Source organism: Castor canadensis, chromosome 3 (assembly GCF_047511655.1).
Source record: "Castor canadensis chromosome 3, mCasCan1.hap1v2, whole genome shotgun sequence".
In the NCBI taxonomy this organism is placed as follows: Eukaryota; Metazoa; Chordata; class Mammalia; order Rodentia; family Castoridae; genus Castor; species Castor canadensis.
This window is the reverse complement of record NC_133388.1, coordinates 34,751,319-34,778,542: the sequence shown is the minus strand read 5'-3', so window position 1 is coordinate 34,778,542 and position 27,224 is coordinate 34,751,319. Positions and strand designations below refer to the sequence as shown.

At 39.9% G+C, this 27,224-nt stretch overlaps 1 protein-coding gene across 14 annotated transcripts in view; it reads left to right on the top strand.

Annotated features, from left to right (window-relative positions):
• The window catches only part of Rgs6 (regulator of G protein signaling 6), a 562,790-nt gene that overhangs the window by 4,378 nt on the left and 531,188 nt on the right, over positions 1-27,224 (top strand). For all 14 annotated transcript variants that reach the window (XM_074067626.1, XM_074067630.1, XM_074067634.1 and 11 more), the window contains exon 2: positions 20,414-20,517. In XM_074067626.1, coding sequence (XP_073923727.1) covers positions 20,434-20,517 — 84 coding nt within the window. In that variant the 5' untranslated portion in view covers positions 20,414-20,433. The remainder of the gene's footprint in view (positions 1-20,413; positions 20,518-27,224) is intronic.

Below are 27,224 nucleotides of genomic sequence, written 5' to 3'. Positions count from 1 at the left end.
GCTCTCCATTTCTGTAGGTTCCACAGCTGGCCCCTGAACCCACAGCAGGTTAAAATAATTTGGAAAAAAATTGTTTGCCCTGAGCAGGTACAAACTTTCTTTCCTGTCATCATTCCCTAAACAATATATCATGACCAGTATTCACACAACATTGCTTTGTGTTAGTTATCGTAAGTAAAAAGAGATGATATAAGGTAAATGAAAATGTGTGTAGGTTTGACGCAAATGCTATGCCATTTTACACAAGGGGCACGAGTATCCAGAATTTTGGTATCTGTGCAAACTAACCCTCCACGGATCCTGAAGACTGACTGTATTTCAAAAAGGGGCAGAGGAAGTCCACTAATAATTGCCTTAATTTCCAAAGCAACAAGTAAACTGACAATGCTATCCTCTGCTGTAACTTCTCCCACCAAAAGGAAGACTGATTTCATTAAAGCCCCATGACTACTCATGAGATAGATCCCTGTATGACCGAGGAAACCAGGACTCAGAGAAACAAATGACCCAGCATAAACAGCTAATAAGTGGCAGCAGCAAAAACCAGAGCTAGGCCTGCCCGATCCTGAAGGGAGGTGTTTTTCTCTTCCCTCTACTGACAATGAATGCATGCTTTTGAGAGCTGACATTCCAGCTGGCTCTAGTAGCTCGCTTAGAGTTTTTGCTCATCCTGTGTGGCTGCTCATTGAACAGAAAATTAATCCTTTGCTTATACTTAGGTTAGAAATATAAGGCACACCCAAATATAGAAACCTTAAAAATAGGTAAATCTGGGACTGTGAACAAATCAGGTAGTCCTTTAATCGTGGCTGTTAATGTTAGTTGTTGTGGAGACGTATCTACTTTCCCAAATACTTTGGCAAAACCATCCAAGGAGAAAGCTGCTTTCCAATTTTGGCATGGGAGTTGTTCCTTATTCACAAGTAACTGCCCTTCCCAAGAGGTTGCTTTGGTGCTCAAGTGAAAGCATACATTATGTAAAACCTACTGAGATGAAGTCTCCTGTATGAGTGTGAACCAGCAGCAGAATCCACTGGAAACCCTCAAGACACTGGTGTTGCACTCACTGCTGGTCCTGAGGCCACACAGAACCATTATCATTTATCTTAAAGTAGCATCACAGGCTCCTATGACCCAGTTAATTGTGTTTCTGAACCTCAACTTCCACGCCTACAAAATAAGGGAAAAAGCCCTCTATTTCCTGAGTATGAAGACACAGGATTGAATATAGACATAGGCAGAAGAAGCCTAAATAGCTAGAGAAGGTGGAGCTGCCACACCAGAGCATCTGTTGTCTTATAATTTTGACAGTGAGCCTGCTGGGAAGTTGACAGGTAGTTCAGAGTGATGGTTCCTTTTTTTGGTTTTCCTTATTCCTGATCTGATACTTGCTCTATCAGTCTAGCACATGAAAGAGTCCTGCTCCATAGTTCTAACACTGGAATTTGAGGAGACTTGTAGAAAGCAAGTGGCCCAGATGCCTAAGTGGGAGAGGGTAGAGATGGGTAGATCTTTGTGATAGCAAAAGGTGTATCCAGATTGTGACCCATGCCGGGAACACAACTCTCTATCATAGATATGTGATAGGAGTTTGGTAAATGTGACTGAGTTATTGACTTGCAAAGTGACAACTGTAGGTGCCAGTAAATGGGAGAAAGGATGGATTAGGGTTTGTATGGATGCCTGGGCTGGTATAGGGACACATGCATGGATTAGCCCAGATGCAGGTGCAAGCTATGAGTGGTTATAACTGTCATCTTATTGCTTGCATAATTTTACTCGGTTAGATCTACTTCTGATCTATAGTGATAGGCCTCTATTTCAATGATATAGTGAGATAGTTATTCAAGTTTGTAATTATATATGGAAGTTTTTCTCCCATGGTGGATTGTTTGTTTTTGTTTGTGGCCATCCTTTTATCTCCATGTCCAGCACAAAGCCATACACACAGTAAATACTTGATAAAAATTGTCTGTCTAAATGCAAAATTGCCCAGCCCACAAAGCTGTGGGTCTGTCATGTGGTGGCAGCTGATATTACAAGCTAACGATCAGCTTCTGTAAAGGTTATTGTAGGTCAGAGCTTTTAACAGGAGTTAGGTGTTATTACTTCCATCTGTTTACAGATGAGAAAACTGTAGCTGAAAATGAAGTCTGGCCAGTTTGCTCCTAAGTGAGATAGTTATTGAGTGAAGAAATGCAGATTTAAACTCAGAGGGTTTTTTTGAGATATAGTTTTGCTGTGCTGCCTAGGCTGGTCTTAAACTCCTGGACTCAAATGATCCCAGTATCATCATGTCTGGTTTAAACTCAGATTGTATCTGACTCCAAGTCTTGAGTATCTTTGATATGTCACCAGGTGTGGGATAAACAGAGACCCTACCCTTGAAATAATTTCAATTATCTTTTACAGATGATATAAATAAGTAGATTAACAATAAAGGTTGGTAAGTGACTGCTTAGAAAAGATGGCATGGAAGTTTGTAAGTCAGATTCAGTAGCAAATAGCAACAAAAGTAGAAAGTATAGTACAATTTAGTTCAGAGAGAATATTCTATCATCAGATGTGTAAGAGACAGGCCTTGAGAAACAGGAAGAAATTTCATAGGCGAAGAAGAATAACAGTATATTTTTTCAGACCAGTCATGGTAGCTCAAGCCTGTAACCCTAGCTATTCAGGAGGTGGAGATCTGAGGCCCCTGGTTCGAGGTCAGCCTAGGCGAAAATTCACGAACTTTCATCTCAACCAATGGCTGGATGCCATCCAGCTACTTGGGGAAGCACAAATAGGAGGATCGTGGTGAGGCTGGCCTGGGCATAAAGTGAGACCCAATCTCAAAACAAAACAGAAACCAACACATAAAGGGCTGAGGGAGTGGCTCAAGTGGTAAAACACCTACCTAGCAAGAGCAAGGCCCTGACTTTACTCCCCAGTACTGCCAAAAAAATTAGACATTCAATCAATTAAAGTTTAAAAGTAAGAACTACTATAGGGGGCAGTGGGTATAGCTCAGTGGCAGATCTCATACTTTCTATACTTGAGGTCTTGGGTTTCAATTCCCAGCACAGAAAACAAAACTCAAAAAATAGCTATAATAAAATCTTCATAATCAGAGTCATCCCAGACCACTTTAACTAAAGTGGTAGCTCCCACTCATACTTGTTGTTTATTGTCTTACCTGATCTATTTTTCTCAATAGTTTTATCACCATGACATTGTACTATATGTCTTCCTTTACATATTGTCTATGTCCTTCCACTAGAATATACATTCCGGGAGGGCCAGGACTCTGTCTTATTCCCTGTTATGACTTCAGCATCTTTTGTGCAATGGTTCATAGTAATTAAGAATGATTTGTAGGATAAAGGAAGGAAGGGAAAAGCTTTAATAAGTGTGATGCAAACTCTAGCACTTAGTAGGACCAATTAGATAAAGCAAATGAGGGAAACAAGTAGGGTTTCTTTCACAAAGGTAACAAGTTATAATTTTTCCTTAAACATGCTTTATGTTAAGCATATAGAAAGTTTTCACTCCCAGAAAGAAATATATTCATACTTAGTTTTCTTAAAACTTGGGGTCTTCTGACACCTTTTCTCCAGGAACATGGTACCCAGTAACTTTTTTTTTTTTCCTAAGGGCAAAACTGCCACCAATAAGTGATGATGGATGTTATCTGGTACTGACTTCAGGGATGAGAAGGCATTAGGGACAGATGATGACTGCATTAAAGCAGAGGGTATGTGCTTCTCAGAAAACCCTATTGTTGTTTGAAAAACAGAATGTAGTTCTGTATCACCCAATCCAAGAGAAGCCCTTGTTTGAACTGGCTGTGCTTTATGTATTTGTGATGGCCATTTCTTATGTTTATGACCTCTCTAGAAAAAGGACAACTTAAAAAACTCCCTTAAACTGCCATGTAACAGCTACTGTATTCAGATTCCAAACCAAGCAGGAAGATGTCATTATTTTGCTGACCATACATCCCAACACAAAGACTGATTCAGCAGCTGGTCAAAATAGAATGGTGCATTCACAAAGAAAAAATGTATTGATTGTATTTTAGATTTTTTTTTTTAGGGGAAGGCACTTTGATTTTTAGTTCAACAGGTAGTTTAGGGACCTGGCTGCTGGTTTCTGCCTGTAGTTGGGGGTCTGGGCCAGAGACAAAGCAGATTTACCCTATTGATGGGCGTTCTTCCCATTTGCAGAGTTGGGCTGGGAAATCATGATTGCCTTTTGGGCATTTCTGAAAGGGGGTGCCTGGAAACAACCTCTGGGATGAACAGTCAGTTCTTCATTGGCTTAGGGAGGTTTGCCACCCCATTTCAAAATTGGCCTGCACTCTCTGTTCCCCTTCCCTGCTTCTTGTCTGTATCAGACAGTGAGTCCCACAACCAAAGATCGTCCTCTGGATAATGGCTAGACAGATATAGTTGCAGTGTTCAAGAAACTTAAAATGTTGCCAAAGAAAAAAGAGAAACAGAGTATGGTGAGCAAGGCACAAACATGGAGTGGGGGAGAGGGTTCTGCCCACTGAGGTTGAGTGCATGAATTGGACCTTGGAGGATGGAGGGATTCTATAGGAATGGGACCAGGGCACAGGGGTGGCACTTCAGTATAAATAAAGGATAGAAGTGACAAAGTGCAAAAAGTGTGCAGAGAATACAGAATACCCTGTTGCTGAGAGCCAGGTCCTTAGGAGAAATCCACTGGCAGGACAAATTCAGATTGTTGAACTTAAAACTTAAATGAAAACAGGGATGGGGAAATCTTGGTTGTGAGTAAAACCATTTAATGCATGTTTGTTACATTTCCAGAAAGTAAAATGAGAAAAGGAAAGTAGACATGGAGTCCTCACCTTATGGTGTTAGAGCTGTGCCAGCAAATCCCCAGTTATGTCTCACAGTCTCCCAAGAGCTCCCTCACCTGCAGAGAAATGCTTGTTTGAGGTTTTGCTTTGTTATAGTCAACACACAATTCCCAGGCACATTTCCTTCTCTGTGTCAGGCTCTGTCCAAATGCTCTGTACTTTTCAGACTGAAAGGGCCTGACTGCTGATACCTGGGTCTCCCTGCAGCTCAAATCATTGGATGAGCTTTATTGAACTTACTTGGCATGATTGGTTAGGAATTCCCCTAATATTGCACCCCAATGCATAGAGTTTTAGCATCACACCAAAACATATGTTGTCAGTTCTAGGTTCTTAGTTTTTTGGCTTCCTTTAGCTTTCAAAGCTTCTCTACAGAAGCCACTTCCCTTGTCCGCCATCTGCTCATATAACCCCTCTCCCACTTCTAAAGATTTGTTTCTGATCCCCAGTTATATATATTTCCTAATACTCCTCAACAGGAATGACCAGTAGACTATCAAAAATGTGTTTAAAAATAGACTGGTTTAAGGTGAACTTGCCAATTCTTGGCTGGGGAAAGTTTTCTGTAGTTGAGATTGGCTATGCTGTTGGATGTATGAAGATGAACAGTGATTGACAAGAGTGGAAATGTAAATTGGGGGCCAGTCTATAGAGGGAATTGAATGCTACAAATACATGAGAATCAAACTGGTTATGGTGGTGATTCAGGGTTCTTTTGTTTGTAGACTTCTCCCATCCCCCAAATCCAACAACACCCCAACTGAGCTCAGACAAAAATCTAAACATTTCAATCAATCAATCAGTCAATAAATGTATCTAATTTTATATCTGAGAATTCAGGCATGATTGGATCCAGGGTCTTATCAATACTCTTACTTGACATCTGGTCTTCTTGACTTCCTTCTGTGACACTAAAGAACAGAAAAAAATGGTCACTAATACCCCTACCCTTCTATCCTTCCAACACAGTCACCTGCCAGGGAAGAAAGGGCTCTTCCTTCTTCCTGTGTTCGCATCTCAGTCTAAGGGAAGAACTTTGGTGCTGATGAGTCACTTGTTTAGGTTGGTCTAGCTGTGTGTTGGTGATAAGACACACTCTGACCAGGAGAGGTCACAGTCCATCCTTATTTACCAGGAGAAACAAATTTGACAGGAGAATAGAGTAGGCAACCAGAAACACTGACAACCTCAATCTTCTAGATGGGCCGAAGGACTTTGGATTTTATTGTCTGGGCAGTAGACAGTTATTAACACAGGCAAAGAATTTCACCCAGTGTGGGAATTCTGAAATACTTTGTAAGAGTTGGAAAGCTTGGAAGATGCTGGGAAGCATTCCTTTGTCAGTCTCAATTTCACTAGTTTGTTCCTTCAATGATTATTGCTTCTTGGCTGTACCTACTACACAAACACAGGGGCAAGTGCACATTGTGGTAATGGACACCTCTTAGCCTTCACCACCCTGTAAGTGTAACCCTGACCTTGTGTCACTTCTGTGCTGCTCTATATGAAATGACTCAAGTGCCATGTGAGAGCCAGAGATGCTAGATCTTTTTCCCAGATTTGATTTATTTACACTCTTCTAAACTTAGAATTCTATCAAAGTGTAATAGTTTTGCAAAAAGGTAAACAAATCACTGCTAAATTAATTTTCAAATAGCAAACAAAGTATTTCTCCCAGATCAAGAGGCAGAATATTACCTTTCTCTGAAAAGCAATCTCAAGTGTCCTCCCAATAAGTACACATACTTATGGCCCCAGTGGTAACCCTAAGTTTATTTCTGATGCCATTCCATTCTCATTTTGGAAATATATATATATTATGTATGAGAGTACATGTGTCTGTACTCTTTCTTCCTGGCTTCTTATGTACAATGTTGTTGAATAGATTCATTCATATTGTGATGGGTAGCAGTAGTTTTTTTTGTTTTTAGTGCTGTACAGAATTCTACTTTGTGATATTCCACAAACATATATTCATCTATCATTGATGGACATTTGGAATATTTCCAATTTAGGCATTTTATGAATAGACATTTTTTTAATGTGTTTTCATGGCATTTCTGTTTGGTATACACCTAACACCAAATTGCTGAATATTAAAATATTCATATATTCAGGTTTAGTTGGCCATTACAAAGAGTTTCCCTAAGTGGTTGTACCAAGTTATGCTCCTATCAACAGTTCACAAGTGTTTCTGTCTCTTTACGTCCTTGACAAGACTTAGGATCATCAAACTTTCGAACTTTAGACATTTTATTGTGTACGTAGTGGTGTCAGTTGTTTCAATTTGTGTTTCTCTGGTGTTTAGTGAAGTTGTGCCTTTTTAATGTTTTTGTCAACTTTAATAACTTTATTTAATGATCAATAGTTAGTTCTCAACCTCAGTGACTGTAGAGTTTTGGACGTGGTCACAGGGGCATAGGTTACCAAAGTACAGAACTTGTTTGGTGAATCTTCATCCCATTCTGTCTTCCACACAATGGCAGAGAGATATGATACAGGAGGCTGCTTACTTTCACCCAGGCAACTTTGTTGAGCCTGTTATCAATGAGCTCATCGGGATCCCCCATCTCTCCTTCATGGCAATTTTCAGGATCTCTTTGCTGTACAGGGCACTCTTCTTGAAGCCCACTCCACAGATGCATTTGTTGATGATGAATTTTCAAATCACCACCTTGTTGATGGCAGAATGGGAGCCAGTCCAGACCCAGTTCAGAAAGGAAAAATGTGAGGAATTTTGGGTCCCCCCTCCGCTTCCATTTGTATTTTGCAGTGCCTGTTCAAGTTTATTAACTATTTTTCTACTTGTCTATCTTACAGAATTGTAGAATTCTTCTCTTTCCTTTTAGTTCTGTTACCAGTACTAGGGATTGAACCCAGGGCCTTACACATGTGTTCTACCACTGAGTTATACATCCAGCCTCAGGATTCTTCTATTTAAAAACAAATTCCAAATACAGATACTTTTTTGTGATATGTATTTGAAGTACCTTTTCTCATTTCTGTGGCCTGCCTTTCACTTTCTTTTGATGAATTAGGTGAATGTTACTTTAAATATCCAGTTTATCAATCTCTTCTGGTTATTTTTCCTGTGCCTGCTGAAGATATTTTTGCCTATTTCAAGGTCATGAAGCTACTCTATTTTAAATACTAGGAGCCCCATTGTTTTGCCTTTTATCTTTATGTCAAATCTGCCTGGGCTTGATTTTTGTCTATGAGATGAGAAAGACATCCATATTTATTTTATTTCCCATATGGATATCCAATTAATCCATCACTACTCATTAAAAATTTCTCTTCTTTTTCACTGCTTTCTAGTCTGCTCTGTTTTCTATTTCTTATAATAACTTGACTTATAAGTCTTGGTATCCAGTAGTATATGTCCTCCAGCTTTGTTCTTACTTAAGAATAGTTTATTCTTAATCATTTGCATTACTGTATCAATTTTAAAATCATCTCTTGGAGGGACTTTGATTGAGATTGTATTAACTCTCTAGCCCAAATGGGGAGTAAATTATTGTCATTACCATGTTGACTGTTTCAGCTGTTAATATGGCATACCCCTCCATATATTTAGGTCTTTCATTTGTTAGTATTTTTGTATCTTCCTATATGATTCAGGAGTTTGAACTCAGGGCTTTGTGCTTGCTAGGCAGGTGCTCTACCATTTGAGTCATGTCCCCAGCCTAGGTATTGTGCATCTTTTAAAAGATACATTGCTAGTATTTAAAGTTATTTAATGCTATTATAAATGATTTCTTTTGGGCTGGTGGAGTGGCTCAAGTGGTAGAATGCCTGCCTAGCAAGAATGAAGACCTGAGTTCAAACCCCAGTATCAACAAAGCAACAACAAAAATCCTATAAATGATATCTTTTTAAAAACATGTCATTTTCATACATGGGGTGAACTTGATCAAATTACATTATGTGCAAGTTATAAATATTATGATGAGAAATCCCTTTGTACAATTAATGTATGATAAAAATTTAAAAACTAAACATTCCATTTTATGATTATTTATTGTTGATATGTAGACATAAAATTGAGTTTTATATATTGACCTTGTATACAATGACCTTGTAAATTCAGTTTTCAATTATAATAGTTCTGCATAGATTTTCATGGATTTTTCCATGAACACAATTAAATTACTTGCAGAATGATTTTTATTTCTTTTTCCCTAATCATTGTGACTTTTATTTCTTTTTCTTGCCTGTTGCATTGGCTAAGATCTCTAATATAATGATGAATAAAAATGGTGATAGTGTGCATCCTTGTTTTATTTCTAATTTCAATGGGATTTTTTTTTTTTTTTGGTGGAACTGGAGTTTGAACTCACGGTTTCACACTTCCAAAACAGGTACTCTACCACTTAAGCCACACCTCCAGCCCGCCAGTGGGAAAATTTTTTGAGACAGAGTCTCCCTATGTAGCTAGGCTGAGGAACTCCCAATCCTCCTGTCTCAGCCTCTCAAGTGCTGGGATTTCAGTGTATGTCTCGGGGGAAAGTTTTAAATTTTGACTATTAGATATTATGGTTGTTGTAAGTATTTTGCAAATATCCTTTATCAGATCAACTAAGTTCACTAACATTCAAAATTTCCTATGAATATTTTCATGAATAGATGTTGAATTTGGCAAAATGTCAAAAGCAATAGTTATGTGGACTGTCCTTACCTCTGTTCTTCTCTTTTCTTTTGGATCTTGCTCCCATATGTCTTCATTGCCTTGGAAGCTTTTCTTTTTATATTTTATGCAGCTTTTCTAGTTGGTCTTGAGGGTTGGTCTGTTACAAGGTAGAACCTCATTATAGAAAGTGGTACATTCTAATCGTACTATTTTTTGTACATGCAATGCTGTTCCATCTATATGGTGTGAGTAAAACTGTAAAACAACCCCCAGGAACCTATTCAATTGTTATTTCTATGACTTACATTGCTTCTGGCTGATGAGCTTTCTGAATAGATTTTTCCATGGTTAGGTTTTGCTATCTCAAGAAGAAGGAAAAGCCCTGCTCCAAGTAAGTGCATAGTAGAGTCATAGAAAAAGTGCACTCTGTATTACATTTAAATGCTTAGTTTTAAGGCATAAACACACTGACTTAACCTGTTCTTAAAAAATGAAAAAGCAATGAAATCCCAAGAATAAAGCTGACATTTTTTTTTTTAAAGGAAAAGCCAATAGGAGTGCTTTTCTTCTTGGGTCCCCTGGGAACATGTCATCCTCTTTATCTCTTAGTCATCCCCTTCTTGTGTATAAAAATTGGCAAAGCTTCTCTGTCACTCCTACTTCTTCTCTAGCAGTCATACGGTCTTTCATGTGAAAGGAGAATAATAACATGTTACTTCTGTAGCCTCTACAGTCAGTGGTATTACAAACTACCACCATAATCTGATATTTACCAAATACAAGATGAGAAGCATTTGACATCCCAAGACCCAAGTTCTGATGCTGTTTCTGTTACTAAGCAGCAGAGAGTGACATTAGAATATAACGTGACCTCCCCAGGCCTCAGTGTCATCCTCTGAAAAATAAAGTGCTGTTTGGATAGGAACATTTTTTATGCAAAAGACTACATGGTAGATATTTTGAGCTTTGTGCATACATTAGCTGTTGGAAGTTTTAAATTCTGCTTTTGTATTGTGGAGGCAGTCACAAATAGTAAGCAAACAAATGGCCGTTTATAAAGCTTTATTTATGGACACAAACTTGAATTTTATAAATTCTCATGTGTTGTTAAATAACTATTCTCTTTCAACATTTTTTAACCATCTGAATATGTAAGAACCATTCCTTGGACACAGGCCATAGAAAAATAGGCAGCAGGCGAGGGTCCCGTGGGCTCTGGTTTACTGACCTTTTGGACTAGTTGAATATCAAGGACCATTGCAGAGTTCCTGTGGTAGGCATTGATACACTAATCTCAAATTTTTTTCTGTCCAATGAACATTTTCAAAAAGGTCTATTCATTTCTTTTTTTGGGGGGGGGGCGAGTATTGGAGCTTGAACTTAGTACCTTGTACTTGCTAGGCAGGCGCTTTATCACTTGAGCCATATCCCCAGCCTCATTTGTTTCTTTCAGATGAATCAAGAATAAGAAAAATAATATTGAAATGACACAATGAAACCCTCTGTGCAACTATTATATACTAATAAAAATGTTAAAAGAAGAATAAGAAAAATACAAGGTAGTTTTTTGTGGTTATTGCTTTTGAGGCAGGGTCTTCCTGTATAGTCCAAGTTGGTCTTCAAGTTGAGATCCTCCTGCCTCAGCCTCCCAAGGACCACCATGCTGTGCTGAAGATTTTTATTTTACCTTCATTTCTTCTGTCTGATATTTGCTCTTTTTATTTTTCATAGATCTCAGCTTCTGATTTATGCAATTTCCCTCTGTGTGAAGGACTTCTTTCAAAATTTCTTGCATGGCAGGTCTGCTAGTGATGAATTTCCTGTTTTTGCTGATTTGAGAATGTCTATTTGTCTCTACTTTCGAAGGATAATTTCACTAGATGTAGAATTCTTAGTGGGAGTTTTTCTTTTCTTTCAACATTTTAAGTGTTTCATTCTGTACTCTTAGTTGTCTGATGAGACATTTTCTGTAATTCTTATCTTTGTACTTCCACAGGTAAGGATCTAGCTTCTTTCAGGATTTTTCTTTGTCTTTGGTTTTCTGTTGTTTGAATGTGGTTTGTCTAGGTATGATCCTTTTTTCCTTTCTTCCTTTCCTTCCCTTCCCTTCCCTCCCCTCCCTCCACCTTTTTCTTTTTGTCTTTCTTGATTGTTGTGTTCTAATTTTCCTGGACCTGTGGTTTGTTGTATGTCATTAAATTTCAAAAGTTCTCCACTATGATTGCTTCAAGTAAATATTTCTTCTCTCTTTTCTTTATTGCCCTGGAATTCTGATTGTACTTATGCCTTTTGGTACTGTCACAGTTCTTAAATGTTCTGTTTTATTTTTCTTAATTCACTCTGATTCTTTTGCTCTCTGGGAATGTTCTATTGACCTTCAAGCTCACTGATTTTTTTTCTTGGCCATTTCAGTGTGCTGATGAGCCCAGGGGAAGCATTCTTCATTTGTTACAGTGATTTTGAGTTTTAGCATTTCCTTTGTAAAGGAGTTTTTTTTTTGAAAGAGTTCCTGTCTCTCTGCTTATCCTACTGTGTAGTGTTTCTATTAGAACCCTTAACATTTTCAGTCATTGTTATTTCAATTTTTGTGTCAATGGCATAGGTTATCCCACATCTGTGACATAGCTGAGTCTGGTTCTGATGAATGCTGTTTCTTTAGGAAGTGTTTTCCTTGCCTTTTCTCCTGGTTTGTGGTTTTTTCCTTGAAAGCCACACATATGGAACTAGGCGATAGGAATTGAGGTAAACAGGACTTTGTGTGAGGTTTTATTTGGTCTGGTGAGGAGTTGGTCTGTGTTTAATGTTTTCTGTTGCTGTAGGTGCCAGAGGCTTTGAGTTAGTCTTTGCTTTTGTTTCTCTCTTCCCTTTAGGTCTCCCTCTTCCTTAGGGAGTTTGCTTTTAGAGACATTTTGACTGGATTTGTATGTGTGGTGGGAGGGTGTAAGTGAGCAGAAATGTTCTGTAAGAACATTTTGGTTGTTGTTGGTATTGGGGTTTGAATTCAGGGCTTCACATTTGCTAGGCAAGCACTCTACCACTTGAGTCATTCTTTAAGAGCAAAAATGGAAGACCTTCCTTTGGTAAGTGCAACACCATTTTCCCCTTTAAGAAAAGGAAAGATTGAGACCATGGTGGCTCAGCTGAGGCTGTCTGAAGATAAGGGATTTACCCTTTGGTGGCTTCCATTACTTTAGTAAATTTTGAAGTGAGGTTTCAGCTGAGACTTAATGTGTTATGTTTGGGCAAGAAGAAGGTGATAAAGCCAATTCAGAAAGGGCAAAAGCAAAGTTGGCAGTCAAACATTTTTGGGTTGGCAGGCAGTGCTGACTACTTATTTAAAGCTGTGGTCATGAATTTTAAATATAGCTAGTCAGGCTGGTTGTGTGACTTCCTCCCCACTCCAAAGTGTTCATCTGTTTGGATGTGAACTTTATGTTGGTGTTATTTGGGTACCCTCAGTGATAGGGTTTTGTCAGGACAGTAGACACAGAAGGAAGCATTGTGGGAGCAGAGGGTATTTGCTAGGGAGTGATTATAAGCGATTATAGCAATGGTGCCATAGAGTGAAAACAATGAAGGTGAAGGGATAAGTTGCTATCAGTAGTCAAAAATTGTGGGTTGAATGTGTAAGTTTGAATACTGTTTGTAGTGAAGGTAGGGTACATGAGCTGGAAAGTGGAAGGTGGGCAAAGTGGGGGATCTCTTGTATTGGGATTGGAGGTGGGACAATCACAGGTGATGACAAGGTTGAGAATGTGGTCATGTGAGATGGCAGCTGAGGAGGAAATATAGGTTCAGGTGGAGAACTAAGAAACCAACCCTTCCTGTGGGTCTTTGACTCTCATGTTCAAGTCAGCGAGAATGATGAAGGGGTTAGAGATGGAGAAGAAACCCTCTAAGAGCTAGAGGCTAAAGTCTTCAGACAATGACTATGCTTAAGTAGGAGGGAGGAGGACAACTGCAGTGCCAGTGGGTAGAAAGATGGTCGTCATGTCACAAGAGCAGAGATTTGTGTAGGAAGAAGGGAGGGAAGACATTTGAGGCAGCAATGGAGAGTCAAGAGAATGCCTCCCTTACTTCCTAGTCATGAGATACATGAGGTGCAGTCAACTGGGCTGCAGAGGAGGGATATCCTCAGGGGAAGATAGGTTTCCATTAAGGCCACAGAAGGTCAAAGTTCAGAGAGCAGGCGGAAGGACATTGTGGGCATGCTATTTACACTCTAAGAATGCAAAGGGCGGAAGAATCTATGGGAATTGGCAGGTGGCTGGGGACATCCAGAGTGGCAGGGAGTTCAGAGCCTTGGTGGAGGACTCCTGGGTGGACCAGGACTTCCGGTAGCTCTTGAAGTGATTGTGGTGCAGGACCAAGAGGGGCCTGATATGCGGTGAACTTTCCACCTCTCCCTCCTACCTTGGAGTTTAAGATCTTTAAAAGCAACTTTGCTTGGCTAATTTGTTTAGGCTGTTGGGAAGTTGAGGCAGCTCAGAGAAGACTGTATTGCATTATATATCTTGAAGTAGGACTGGTATGGAGCAGGCAACTTTGCTGATAAACTAGGAAATATAATGAAGGACATAGATTAGTTGAAGACCTACTACGTTGAGTGGTAGATACCTTCTGTAGGTGACTTCACCGGAGACCAAGACTGACATGTTAGAAAGACTGTGGCATTGGATTTAGTCTGGTACTGGGATTTTAGGTTCCTGGGCGAGTTTGTGTTACTTTGGGCAAGTTAGCTATGTTCCTGAGGCTCAATTTTCTCATCTGTAGAGTAGAACTAATATCATCCACCTGGTGTGGTTGCTTGTCAAGCTGCCAGGGGATTCTAATGAGCAGACGAGGCTGAGGTCATTCATATTTGTTCATTTCATAGATGAGCAAACCAAGTGCTTGGGGTTACACTGCACTTAAACCACATGGATGGGATAGAGGGCCTTTCCTTTGACCCCAGGATTCTTGCTTTCTCTATTACATTGAGTTTCTGCCTTAATACTAGGGAAATTAAGGGAGCCTCACCTCACCTCACCTCAGCACATTAGGCATCGTGGGATGAGATGAAGGGATCAGGTGAGCAGAATCAAGGGCCGTGGTTTCCAAACCTGGCTATGCTTCCAAACCACTTGGGATTCCATAACTCTAGGGACCATCCTAGGCCTACCCAATCAAAATTTCTAGAGCGTGGGAACTAAGAATTTGTGTATTTTGATTCACCTCCAGGTTAGTCTGAGACTGCTAGTCTGGTTCAGGTCTTTAGACTTACTTTTGGGAACCACTGAATTCTGTCTGAAGTCCTGAATGAACACGTTATTATATCCCAGTAAAACACTGAGTGCCTGGCAGTGCCACCCGACTTGGCCTTCAGAAGTTCAGCAGTATCACTTTGTGAAGACTTTGGTGCAGTACCTGAAACAGACAATCAGTCTGCCATTGAGCCTTTGAACTTGGAGTGTATAGAAAATGTCAAGTTGGCAGATTGCTGTAACAGAACGAGTTATTTGTTCTTTAGAGCCACTGTTTTTCCTTCTTTTCCCTTGCGGTTCCTGCCCACTCACTCAGATTAGAGCTAAATAAACAAGCTTGTACTACTGAGCTAGCACACATTTTGTAAATTTTTTGCTGGACTGCTTAACATTGCTGATGTCAAAAAGAATCCATTGGTTTCAATGGGACAAGGCAAAGAATGCAAGTTTGATAGAATGTAGAGGAGAGGAAATAACAGGAATTGAAGTTCTTGTTGGGGATTGTCAATATTCAGACTCTGTCACAGTCAGGGTTGATTACTTCTCCTAGGTGACATTCCCTGAGTAGAGTTTTGAGGGCTGAGCACTAAGAGTGGCAGGCCTGATGCCTAAGGCTTTTAGCTGCATGTGGTGATGACTTTTGTGACATTGTGATGTAATTATAGTTGTCCTCTTAGCTGGGCATCAGGATGTCCCAAGACTGTCATTAGATTGCTGAAGGTTTGAGGGTAAATGCCTGGAGTCAGAACATCTAAGATTGGGGTGGGGATGGGGTGGAGATGGGAATTGCACTCTGCCAAATGCTAGACTAGAACAAGGTGATAGTGGGTTTCTGTAATCACCTCGTGTAGGGTGTTTTACATGGCTTATCCAACTGTGCTCGGTACTGGTGTTCTCAGCTTCCAGGTGAAATGCTGGAAGTTTGGGGTGGTGAATCAATCACCAAAAACTGCCCAGTGAGGCCAGCTCTGGGTTGTGATTCAAAGCTCCCTCCTTTTCTACATTGGTGGGTTCTTCCCTTTCTTCTGTGCTCAGAATTGTTTTCTGCTGGCCTCTAGGTTTCGCCAGCTGCATAGGGCTGGAATTATACAAAAGACAGCAGTTATTTGTTATAGCAAGTTATTAAAGGCAATGTAAGGGCTGGAGGAGTGGCTCAAGGACTAGAGTGCCTACCTAGCAGGTGCAGTGGTCTTGAACTCAAATCCCTATACCACCCAAAAAATTGAATACTTATTTCCCTGGGGAAAATCTTTATGTGAACTCCATGTGTAGGCCTTGGTCTGTTGGGTACTTTCAAAGGTGTGTTATGCAGATGACTGTTCAGATTGCATACTGTGTCTTGGTGGAATCTTATCCTTTCCATCATTTACTACAACTGGGTGCCAGACTCAGTTCTAGGTATCAGGGGTAAAGGGGTGAAAAGCCCACTGTCAAAGTGCCTGCCTGTGCAGAACCGTCTTCCTGATAAACCTTGAGTTTTGAGATGGGATCCTCTTCTTGGTCTTTTCCTTCTGGAGCATCTGGAACAGAGCTGAGCTACTTGTTGGGCCTCAACTATCTCTGCCTCTGTGTGTGTGTGTTGTGTGCGTGCGTGTACACGCATGCTGTCACCTAGGCTGGCGTGGCAAACCCTGCCTCCCCAGGTCCTCGTCGTCTCTCCACTGCAATCTCAGTTGTCACCTCTTCCTGCTCTGGACCATCAGAATTGAGAACCCACACATTGCAAAGTCCTTGCTGTGGACACATCTGCCACCCTTCCCGGGCAGGAGAGCCCCTGTGTCTGATTTGTTGGATGTTCACAGGCCCAGCAGGGAGCCACAGGATATTTGCACGAAGAGTACTAGTCGAGACCCCGGAACCTGGCAACTGGCATTACAAATCACCTCATGAGATGGGATGCTCTGCCCCTGCACTCTGTCATTGTGTGACATGTTCAGTGTGAGCACCGCCTTCAGGAGGGGAGATGGGCCAGCGTGTAGGCAGTGATGATGAAAGAGAGGTGGCATGGAACATTCTGGCAGGAGTCCTTGGGGAAAAGTTAGAACTGTGGTTCTGCCTCCGAGCTGGAAGAGCTGGAAGGATGTTGGGTTTGTAGCTAATGTCCAGCGGGCCTGGTTCTGACAGTTAGCTGCAGAGCAGGGGAACAAAGGGCTCCACGGTCAGAGGTCTTTCCACTATGCTGGCATAGTGGTTTGTGAGCGATAAGAAGACAAAGACACAGAGAGGTGCAGTAACTTTCCCAAGATCACACAGCTCGCAAGTGTTGGAGCTTGGATTCAGATGTGGTTCTGTGTGATGATGGAGGCCAACGTGGAGCTGCAAAGCTATATTGTCTCTTCTTGGAGATTATGAACCACATAGTCTGAGCACAATTCCAGTTTCCTTTTGTTTACTGTGAGTCATGGGAAAATAATATCATTAACATGCTTTGTTTCTATTGAAGTGCAGTTATGTGTTTTCAGAAAAAATTTTATGTTCTTCAGACATTACAATAAAAGTCCCTGGATTATTTACTGTGAGTATATATGTGGCATATCTGTACATACAGTGAAGAAGGCTCTGTTTTTCTCTATTATGAAATTTAAGACATATCTATTTATTTCCATTGTACTTCATTTAAAAGAACTATTTTGGCCTGTTAAGGTGATGCATTCCTGTAATACCAACACATGGGAGGCGGAGGCAAGAAGATCATGAGTTTGAGGCCAGCCTGGGCTAGGTAGAGAGACCCTGTCTCAAAAATCAATCAATCAATCAATCAATCAATAAGTAGGTGGTGGTAAAGGAATGTAATGGAGAGGTGAATTTGATCAGGGTTCTCTATGTAGCTCTGGAATTATCACAATAAAAGCCCCACTGTTACTAATGTATACTAAAAATAATTAAAGAGTAAAATTAGAAAGAGAGTGGAAGAAATTGAAAGAAAAGAACTGTTTGCATCATATGGTAATGAATGAAGATCAGGTTTTCTAATTTCCCGAGCTGGGCATTGTAGTCAGTGAACTTCATTAGAAAATCCTTACCTACAGAGATTTTTGAATTCAGTTCTCACACTTGGTGACATGTAGACTAGAAGGTAGCTATGTGACTATTTTAGAAGATTCTTTCTAGATACAGAAAAATTAAACAGCTTGCCAGAGTTTCAAAACAAGTTGATAGAGGTACTGAAAACCACAGCTTTTCCAGTGAAAACTAGACACCACTCACTCAAATTCCTGACAGAGCCCTCTGCTTCCCCTTAGCAGTGCACAGCCTGGGTTCTGCATCCTCAGCTGTTGGTAGGAGGCCCGAGACGCCATTTCTAGGTCATTTCCAACCTTGCCTTTACAACAGTTTTCTAGGTGGGAGGGGACAGGCTCTTTTAAAATAAAGCAATGAGGACACAAAGGGGTCACATTACACAGATAAACAGACACACATTCATGGACTCTGGGTTTTCTTTCTTTCTGTTTTTTTCATGCTGTGTATTCTGTATTAAAGCAAAGGAACCAGGGAAGTAAGTAGCTGCTGAAAAATGGAAGTGTTCTATTCATTTCACTTTCAAAGGCACTGGCTAGAATAATAACCAGTGTTTCCATGTAGAACTCTGTTCATAGAATGACTGATAGAACACGAATGCAGGTAATAGAATCCTTCCATTTACCCCTTCATGTGATCCAATTTAAAAATGCATTCTAATTCATAAATGATGAAGAAAGCAGGCACTGTCATTCAAATGGGATATTTTGGGGGGCGGGAATTAGATTTGTAGCATAAATTACAAATTCCTGTCTCTTCCCCCATTCCCACCCAAATTTATTCTTATGGGATAATCTTTGATACCAACTTTTTATAATAGAATGTGTCCTGAATTTTTATTTCCAATTGAATGGCCTTATTTTTTTTTTTCTGGGGGCAGGGAGGGTAAGTGTGGTATGTATAAATTCTTTGATGAGAAGCCTAAGGAAATTGTGCAAATAAGGTGGGCAGACTGTTGGATTGGAGACACATCTGCAGAGGGCTCTATGACTTCCCACTGCACGCCCTCTCTCAGTCTGTTCAACCCTTGCCTTCAAGGGACCCTGTGCAACTCACGTCTCCCTGCTGAAGTTTCCTTCGCATGGTTCTGAACATACAGCAGGCACTCCATATGTTGGGTTGTTTAACTTGCTCAAGGTCACACAGCAAGTAGAGTGTTAGGCCAAGAAGTGAGCTTGCTTCATTACTCAAAAATTCCATATGCTTGTGATCTCACCATCATCTCTCCAGGGTTTAAAAAAAGCCAAATTCAACACATTCATTTTTCTTAATTGAGGTGAAATTCACATACCATAAAATCAACCCTCTTTAAAGTATCTAACTCAGTGGCATTTGTTGCATCCACAGTAGTCTACAACCTTTGCCTCTTCGTAGTTTCAAGTATTTCCACCATCCCCGAAGGAAACCCTCTGTCTCACCAGAATGCTTGCTTCCTCAGCTGCTGGCCACTACCAATCTGTTTTCTTCTCTGGATTTCCTTATTATGGATATTTTACATAACCTCTTTCTGTCTGGCTTCTTTCACTTAACATAATATCTTTAAGATTCCTGCACATTGTAGTGTGCATTGGAAATTCATTCCTTTTTATGACTGAGTACTATTCCACTGTGTGGATTATACGTGTTTTGTTTATCCACTCATCCGCCAATGGACATCTGGTTGTTCAGCTTTTGGCTACTGTGAATAGCCATCTGCATTTGAGTACAGGTATTTGAGTATTTCTTTTCAGTTTTGGTCATCGACCACATGGTAAAAGGAACCACTGACTGCTTTCTGCTGTGACTGTAGCATTTTACACTTCTGCCAACAACGTGCAGAGGTTCTTATGTCTCCTGTCCTTGTCGACACTTGGTATTTGAATTTTTATTTTTTATTATTACAGCCATTTTTGTGGTTATACACTGATGTCTCCTTGGTATCTTGGTTTACATTTCTATAATTGGCAAGGCAAAATCAACCTCCAAATGATTGGCTTATCTGCCTTGAGATTAAGATTATTAAGAATGGCATATACTCACTCCAAGGGTTTGTGACTTCAGGATGGAAATTAAGAACATGTTAGGTTGGGATTAGAAGAATGAACATGCTTGGTAAAACCACCACCATACCCTGGCTTTAAAAAAATCAGTTTTTTTTTTATTTGTTTTTGGTAATACTGGAGTTTGAACTCAGGGCCTCACACTTGCTAGATTGGCACTGTACCACTTACCCCTAGAGCTAAAAATTTATTTTAAATTCGTGATGAAAGATAAGAAACTATATCATGTTTTGTTTTCACGAAAACTGTCAAAAGATATTTAGTTCTTCTGGTATGGCACATGCCTGAAATCTCAGCTATTTAGAAGGCAGAGATTGGGAGGACAGCCCTGGCAAAACATTAGTGAGACCCCATCTCAACAAACAAGCTGGGAGGTGTGCGTCTGGAATCCCAGCTATGCAGGAGGCATAGGTAGGAGGGTCATGATCCAGGATAACTTAGACAAAACCACAGACTATCTGAAAAATAACTAAGGCAAAAAGAGCTGGGGAGAGGCTCAAGTGGTAAAGAACCTGGCTTAGCAAGTGTGAGGCCCTGAGTTCTTTCCTTTTCGGAGCTTTGTAAAAACTCTACTACCTTCATGACTTAATGGTGTACTTGTTTCTGTTTGTAGTGTGAAAGAAGACACCCAGGATGGCTCAGGGCTCCGGGGATCAGAGAGCAGTGGGGACCACTGATCCAGAGGAGAGCTCTCCCAACATGATAGTCTACTGCAAAGTAAGATGTCTCATTAGACACTGGGCAAGATGCCTCTGTGTGTCACGTTCTGTGTAAGGGCTGATGGATGGGTGACAACGGGACAAATGTTTTCTGCTTAAACTGCCTTGACAGATAAATGAGAATTTTTCTTCTATTCCTTGGATTGTCCAATTCTAAGATTTTAGGAAGCTTGAAAACTTGGAACTCAACACCAGAAACGTTTTACGTAGTTGTGTTTTGTTCAAACTCACAAGTGTGAGGCAATGCGGATGGTGGTTGCTCTTCTTTAAGGAGAAGGCCTTCACAGTGTGGTGCTAGAGCTGTTCATTGGGAGTTCTTTGAACTCGCAGCGTACCAGGTAGGGGCTAGATGCTGGGGAAGAGATGGCGGCGTGTCTAAGTCCAGCTGTGGGAGGCATAGCTATACACAAATAGCTGTTACAGAGCGTGAGTGTTAATTGCCAAAACAGACGTGCAAGGAAAGAATTATGTAATCTCAGAGGGGGAGGTGAATTCCCTCGCTTTAGAGGTGAGGGTGGGCTCGTGGACGAGTGGTCTCTGAGCTTGGTTCCAAAGGAATAGGGTGACAGTGTGAGGAAAGCAGAGGGGAAGGGCGTTGCTTGCGATGAGCTCTGTTCAGCCAAGGCGCGGAGCCACCAGGCCCCATCTACGTGGGCAGAGGGTGACTTACAGGGAGTAAACAGAGAGGTAACATTGTGGGAAGAGAGCCGAGGTGGAGACACAGTTCAGAATATAGGCATTTTGACTATGAAACGTGTATACCCAGAGTTGTGAAATCACTGTCGGTTTGGAATTAAGAGTCTTTTCCCAGGGTGTCAAATGGATTGGTGTCAAGATGAGATGGAGGCTCCTGAGAGGGTAGTTCTGTGTCTGGATGGGGCAGTGTCCTTTAGAATGGGAAGGGACTAAGAAGAGTGAGTAAAGAGTCTGAATTAATAATGACTTAAAACTGAATGGCTATGGAATTAAGCAGTTAGAGGTTTGAAGATGCCTAGGTTTTTGACCTGTGATAGAAAGACATTGGTGCTATTCATTCAAATAGGAACATTTAGAAGACTATGTATTAAAGCAAGGAAATATGTTTATTTTTGCACGTGTTGAATTTGAGGTTACAGTTACTTTGCATGTTTATGAGAATTTAGCCAAATGATGTTACATAAAGGAAATGAGTTAGAGATATTTGAATTGTCTGCTAGGCTCTGTGCATTCTGTAACTCTGTGGTTCAATCTATGTTCACCATAGGGACAATGTTGCTCTAGATATTCCTGGATAATTTTGTCTCTTTTCTTGTAAAAATAGAACTCTTATATTATTCTTACTTTGAATATAAAATTCTATAATTCTTTGCTTTGCAAGAGTAGTATGGGATAACCCATTTCTAATAAAGAAACTATAGATTTGTAATAAACTGTAGATTTGTGGAATGCAGCAATCAATGAAGCATATAGAATAAGAGAAATACATTTATTGTTATTTCCTCCACTCCAAACTGGGATAACCTTATGCCAGGCTAGCAGGAATAGGAATTTGGAGTTGAGCCTATGTTAAAATTCCAACTCCACAACAACCCAGCAGTGTGACTTTGTGCTATCTACTTAGCTTCTGTGGGACTGGTGGAGTGCCTCAAGTGGTAGAGTGCCTGCCTAGCAAGTGTGAGACTCTGAGTTCAAACCCCAGTATCCCAAAAAAAAAAAAAGTATTTAACTTTTATAAGTCCCAATTTTTTTCATCTACAAAAAGAAAAAGAAGAAAGAAGAAAAGAAAAAAAATGGAAGGTTATTATAAAAATCCATTGAGATAAAACGAATGGAGCATCTTGAATACCACCTGACCCATAATGTCTTCCCTAATATTTCTTCTTTCATCTGTAGGTCTTATAGTGACGGTGACACTTGGAGAACAAATAAATTATAAGATATATAAATATTGGTGCTGTTAATAAGTTGACCAAAGTAACTTTTACAGTAAGTTGCCTTTTTAAGACAGAAAAAAAAAACAGTACCAATATTTTATATTACTCAGGGGTTGTAAATCCATGGATTATTAAAGGTTAACAGGAAATATAAGGGTCATACAATCCGAACGCCTTTCTACTACAGTGTTTGCTATTATGTTGCAGGGAAAAACTTCATTAACATTTGTGAGAACTTGGGTTTTACTTTTCAGATGGGAAGAAAGATCTTGTCTCGTCTTGTCTCATCTCATCTCATCGCTTTTCTTCTCTTCTCTCCCCTTTCCCCTGTTCCCTCTCCCTCTCTTGTTTAATTTAGAAATAAACATATATTGTGGTTTTTTAGAGAAATGACTACTAGCAGAAGAAATGCATCTTGCTTCCTTGTGACATGTTTGCATAGGAGTATGTGCTTGTGTAATTTGTGATATTAATTGTTCTAAAAGCAATTACTTGAACCTGTTCAATCTGTTAGAAAGAAAGAATGCACCCTCATTGCAAAGTGCGGGTCTGGGTGCTAAAACCATTTTAAATCTATGTTGACTTACTTAAGCCATGTGTATACTTGAACCATGGGATAAGCACACGAATTTTCTACTTCCTGTGCAGTAGCCCAGCCTTTGACTCCACCCAAGATCTTAGTCACTGTGGGATATGGTCAATGAAGGGAATCTTGAAGGCCAGATTAATGCCCAGTATTTTCTATGGAAGTTCCTTTCTGTGATCACTTATTCAAGGTTGCAGCCTTAAAAACAAACCTTTTCTTACATATCTACCACTAAAATTTATAGTTTAGAAAATTGTGCTTTCAGTTTTTTTCCCTCTTGTTTGTTTCTTTCTGTTGTCACAGACGTTTTCAGTGTGAAATTTTTGCTTAGGCTGTGTTGTGTTGATTCAGATGGTAACATTTAAAATGCTAACTCTAGAGACATAGAGGGATCTGGGCAAACGTCTGAGTAATAAGTGGGATGATTATGTTTATAATGTGATTTCATATTTAATTGTCACATGTATGGTTTTTTTTGATGTTTGTGTATTGTGTAATGATCAGATCAGAGCAATTAGCATATTCTTCATCTCAAACATTTATCATTTCTTTGTGGTAAAACATTCAAAATCCTTTCTTCTAGCTCTTTGGAAATATACAAGGCACTGTTGTTAGTGATGCTTGTTGTGACTTTTAAATAGCATTTCAGATGGCACTCTTCTGACATGTGAGTAACAATGGGCGGGTTTTATAAACCCACACCGTTCAGATTATTCCCCATTTTCTTTTTATGTTTTCATGTCATTAATTGTGAAAAGTTGTACTTTCTCAAGGTATGATTTATTTATTGACTTGAGCAGACTTTCTAATTTAGTTTTTCATCCTTCATATTCACATTTTGGACTGGAGGTGTGTATAAAAAATGTATTGGTCACATTAAGGATCTATTTAAAAGAAAACCTTAATTATTCATTAAGACTCAGACCTGTTAGCCTTTTCTATGCTCTTGGATCCCAAGGACCATGGGTCATTGAATTATCCAAGGTAGCAGTAGTATCTGAACCTAGCTGCATGTCAGATCACTTAGGAGTGCTTTCTAAAAGCACCAATACTCATAGGACCCCACCACCCCAAGATATTTTTATAGAATAGATCTCTGCTGAGTCCTTAGAATCTGAGTTTTAATATGTTCTCAGGAGAATTTGGTGACCAAATAAACTGAAAAAAATCCTTCTAGTGTCCTTTATAATATCCAAGTATAGTATGTTATAAAGTCACGGGGAAGTTGGTGTTTTGAGATTGATTTTGTTTATTTCATAAATATTTGTACGTCTCTCAACGTTTAGAAGAACTAAGTACTTGTCATAATGTTAGAATTGAGGCATTGTGCTAGCTTTATCTTACAGATTTCTAGCCAACATCTTATTTTATAGATGAAAAAAACTGAAGGAACGCTTAAGGTTCTCCAGCAATTTCTGCTGAAGCCATGACTATGTGCAAGAAGTCTTATTGCCCCAGCCACTGGTACCACCATGTTATCAGCCCCAAACTATCATTAACCACATTGCTGGATCTCAGTAGTCACTGACAAAGTTAAACCAATGAAAATATCATGTGTCAGATCTATGACTTTCATGTTTGTCCTCAGGACTTGACATAGATTAATTTCTTACATTTGTCATGCTGATGTTTCACTCTACTCACTGGCACTCTTATTTTTCTGGTTAATATTTTCAAAAAGACTCACTCTCTTTTATAAGTAGGTAAATTTTTTTAGAGGAAGAACAGACTGCTTTGGATCTTGTTTGATTTTCTCTGAGTATTGTTAATAATGTATGTTAGTCAGACTTCATTGCTGTGACAAATACCCAAGAGAAATAATTTAAAGAAGAAAAGACTTATTTTGGCTCAGGGTTTCAGAGGTTTGAGTCATAGTCTGGTGATTCCATCGCTTTTAGGCTTATGGAAAGACAGAAACCTGTAGGAAGAACATGGTGGAGGAAAGCCATTCACCTTATGGCAGACAGGAAGCAAAGAGGAGAAACAAGAAGAGGCCAGGGCCGGGATATCCCCTTCAAATGCACACCCCAGTGATCCACTTCCTCCAATGAGGCTTCATGTTGCACAATTACACTAATGGATTAAACCACCAACCAGGGCAGCGCCCTCATGATCTCATAGACACACCCAGAGCTGCTTTACTTCACTTCTGGGCATCTCTCCATCCAGTCAGGTTGGCAGTCAAAATTAACCATCACACAATATCTCTAGAAGAATTTCCAATTGGATTGGTAGTTTGATTTGGTAGAACTTTGAGCTCCTATATGGTGGGTAGACAGAGAAAATTGTAGCTTAACTTGGCCCTACTAACTTGGTTAGAAAGATCTTCATCTTGTGATAGAAGATGCCAAACAGGGAGCTTAGGGCTCCGAGTAGCTGATTTCAGCTTTGGTTCTTACTGCTTTGGGTCTTTGAATGGGGAACTTCATCTTCTTGACTCTTTCTTTTGTCTTTCTCCTTCTTTCTTTCCCTCATCCTGTCTCAATTACAAAATACTTTTAACACAAAAGAATATATTTAGTGTCCCATGGAAGAGAGATTAAAGAATAAAATATGAATGCCGTGTACCGCCACTAACTTAATGACACTTAGGCATTCTTTCGTCTTGTAAAGTGAAGAGATTGCTTGAGACCTTTCTGCAAAGATTTTGAAGTCTATTAAGTTTTAGCCTTTCAGAAGTTGATTTCTGATATCAAAATAATGCTGTCAATGTGCATGCATATTTAAAGGTCTTTTGAATGTTTCTGGAAATATTTTAGACAATCATAGATAACTAGACTGAGATTAAACCGAATTTAGTCAGGCATCAGAAGAAAATGGTAATTGTAATGATTATTTAATATATAAGATATCTTCTTGGTGACTTGTTTCTTTAGTTTGCTAAAAACATTTAGGACATTTGTACAATTATAATTATATGTTATATAGACTTCAGGAACAGTATAGCAGTGCTATACTGTCAGTAATACATACTGTCACTGGAGAATTAAGGCTTTTAGAGGAAGAAGAAAAGGCCAACATTCTTGTACAGCAGAGGGTGGTTATATGGTTTTGTCATTGATGGCTTCCTTCACCTGTTAGTTTTCAGTTATTGACTCCTTTTCCAAGGCTGGAATTTGATTCTTGTCTTTATGTTGCTGTAATACCTCCAAGGTCACCTTCTCTAAAGATCAAGGACCCTTGAAATCCCAGGCAGAAGCTGGTTTAGGCATACTTCCAGAAAGTAAACACAGTGCTATTTCAGTTTCGTAGGCAGTAATATACAGCAGGAAGGAAAAATCTAGCCTGGCAAAGGCAGAGCTTTGAAGGGAGACAGGGATAAGCTGTTTTAAAATTCATAGAAGACAGCACAATGTGGTATGGGAGTCTGCAAATCCTGGCGACCAAGGCATAACGAGGATTAAAAACCATTTAACCAGCATATATATTGATTGTCATTTGTGTGCCAGACACTGTGAGATGTGAGTTAGGCATGCAAGATGATGACTGAGTCTTTGATGAGCCCTCTAGCCAATGGGGGAAAGGTGAGAAACTAGACAGTTTCAGTGTTGGTGGAGGCAAGCTGAGGGTCACACAGTGTATACCAAGAGGAGGAGGAGGATGTCATAGACGACATCCGGAGCATTTGGCTCCTGCCTTCATTCTTGAAAGATGAACAGGAATTAACCTGGTAGAGAAAGGGAGAAAAAATATAAGAGGCTGAAGGTTGAGCACATGTAAAGCAGCAGAGTTGTGATGTTATGTACTAAATTCTGGACAGTTCAGGTGGCTGTTTTCATAGATCTGGGTTTCTGTGATGAAGGCTTAAGACATAGCTGGATAGGCAGATGAGAGCCAGATCATGAAGGACCTAATGTGTAATGTCAAGAGTTTGGGTCTTATACAGGTATCTTTTGTGCCTCTACAAACAGGTTCTACCCGCTACATGCTATTATCTGGCCCAGAAGGCTGAGATATTTGGATCACATGTATAGGGCTTTTGTGACCTCTGGCTTCCAGTTGAGTTTGGTCAGTAAGATCCCAGGGGAGAAAGGAGAGAAAGAATAGTCAAGTCAGGAAGTTCTTTCTTTGATTCTTTCTGTGACGTCTTGCACTGGCTATGTCCCTTGTCTTGGAAGTCATTGATCCTCCCAAGACAGAATGATCTCCTATTCCTGGGTCCTGATACCTTTCCCTTTCCTCTACTCATACTTTTAGACCTTGGGG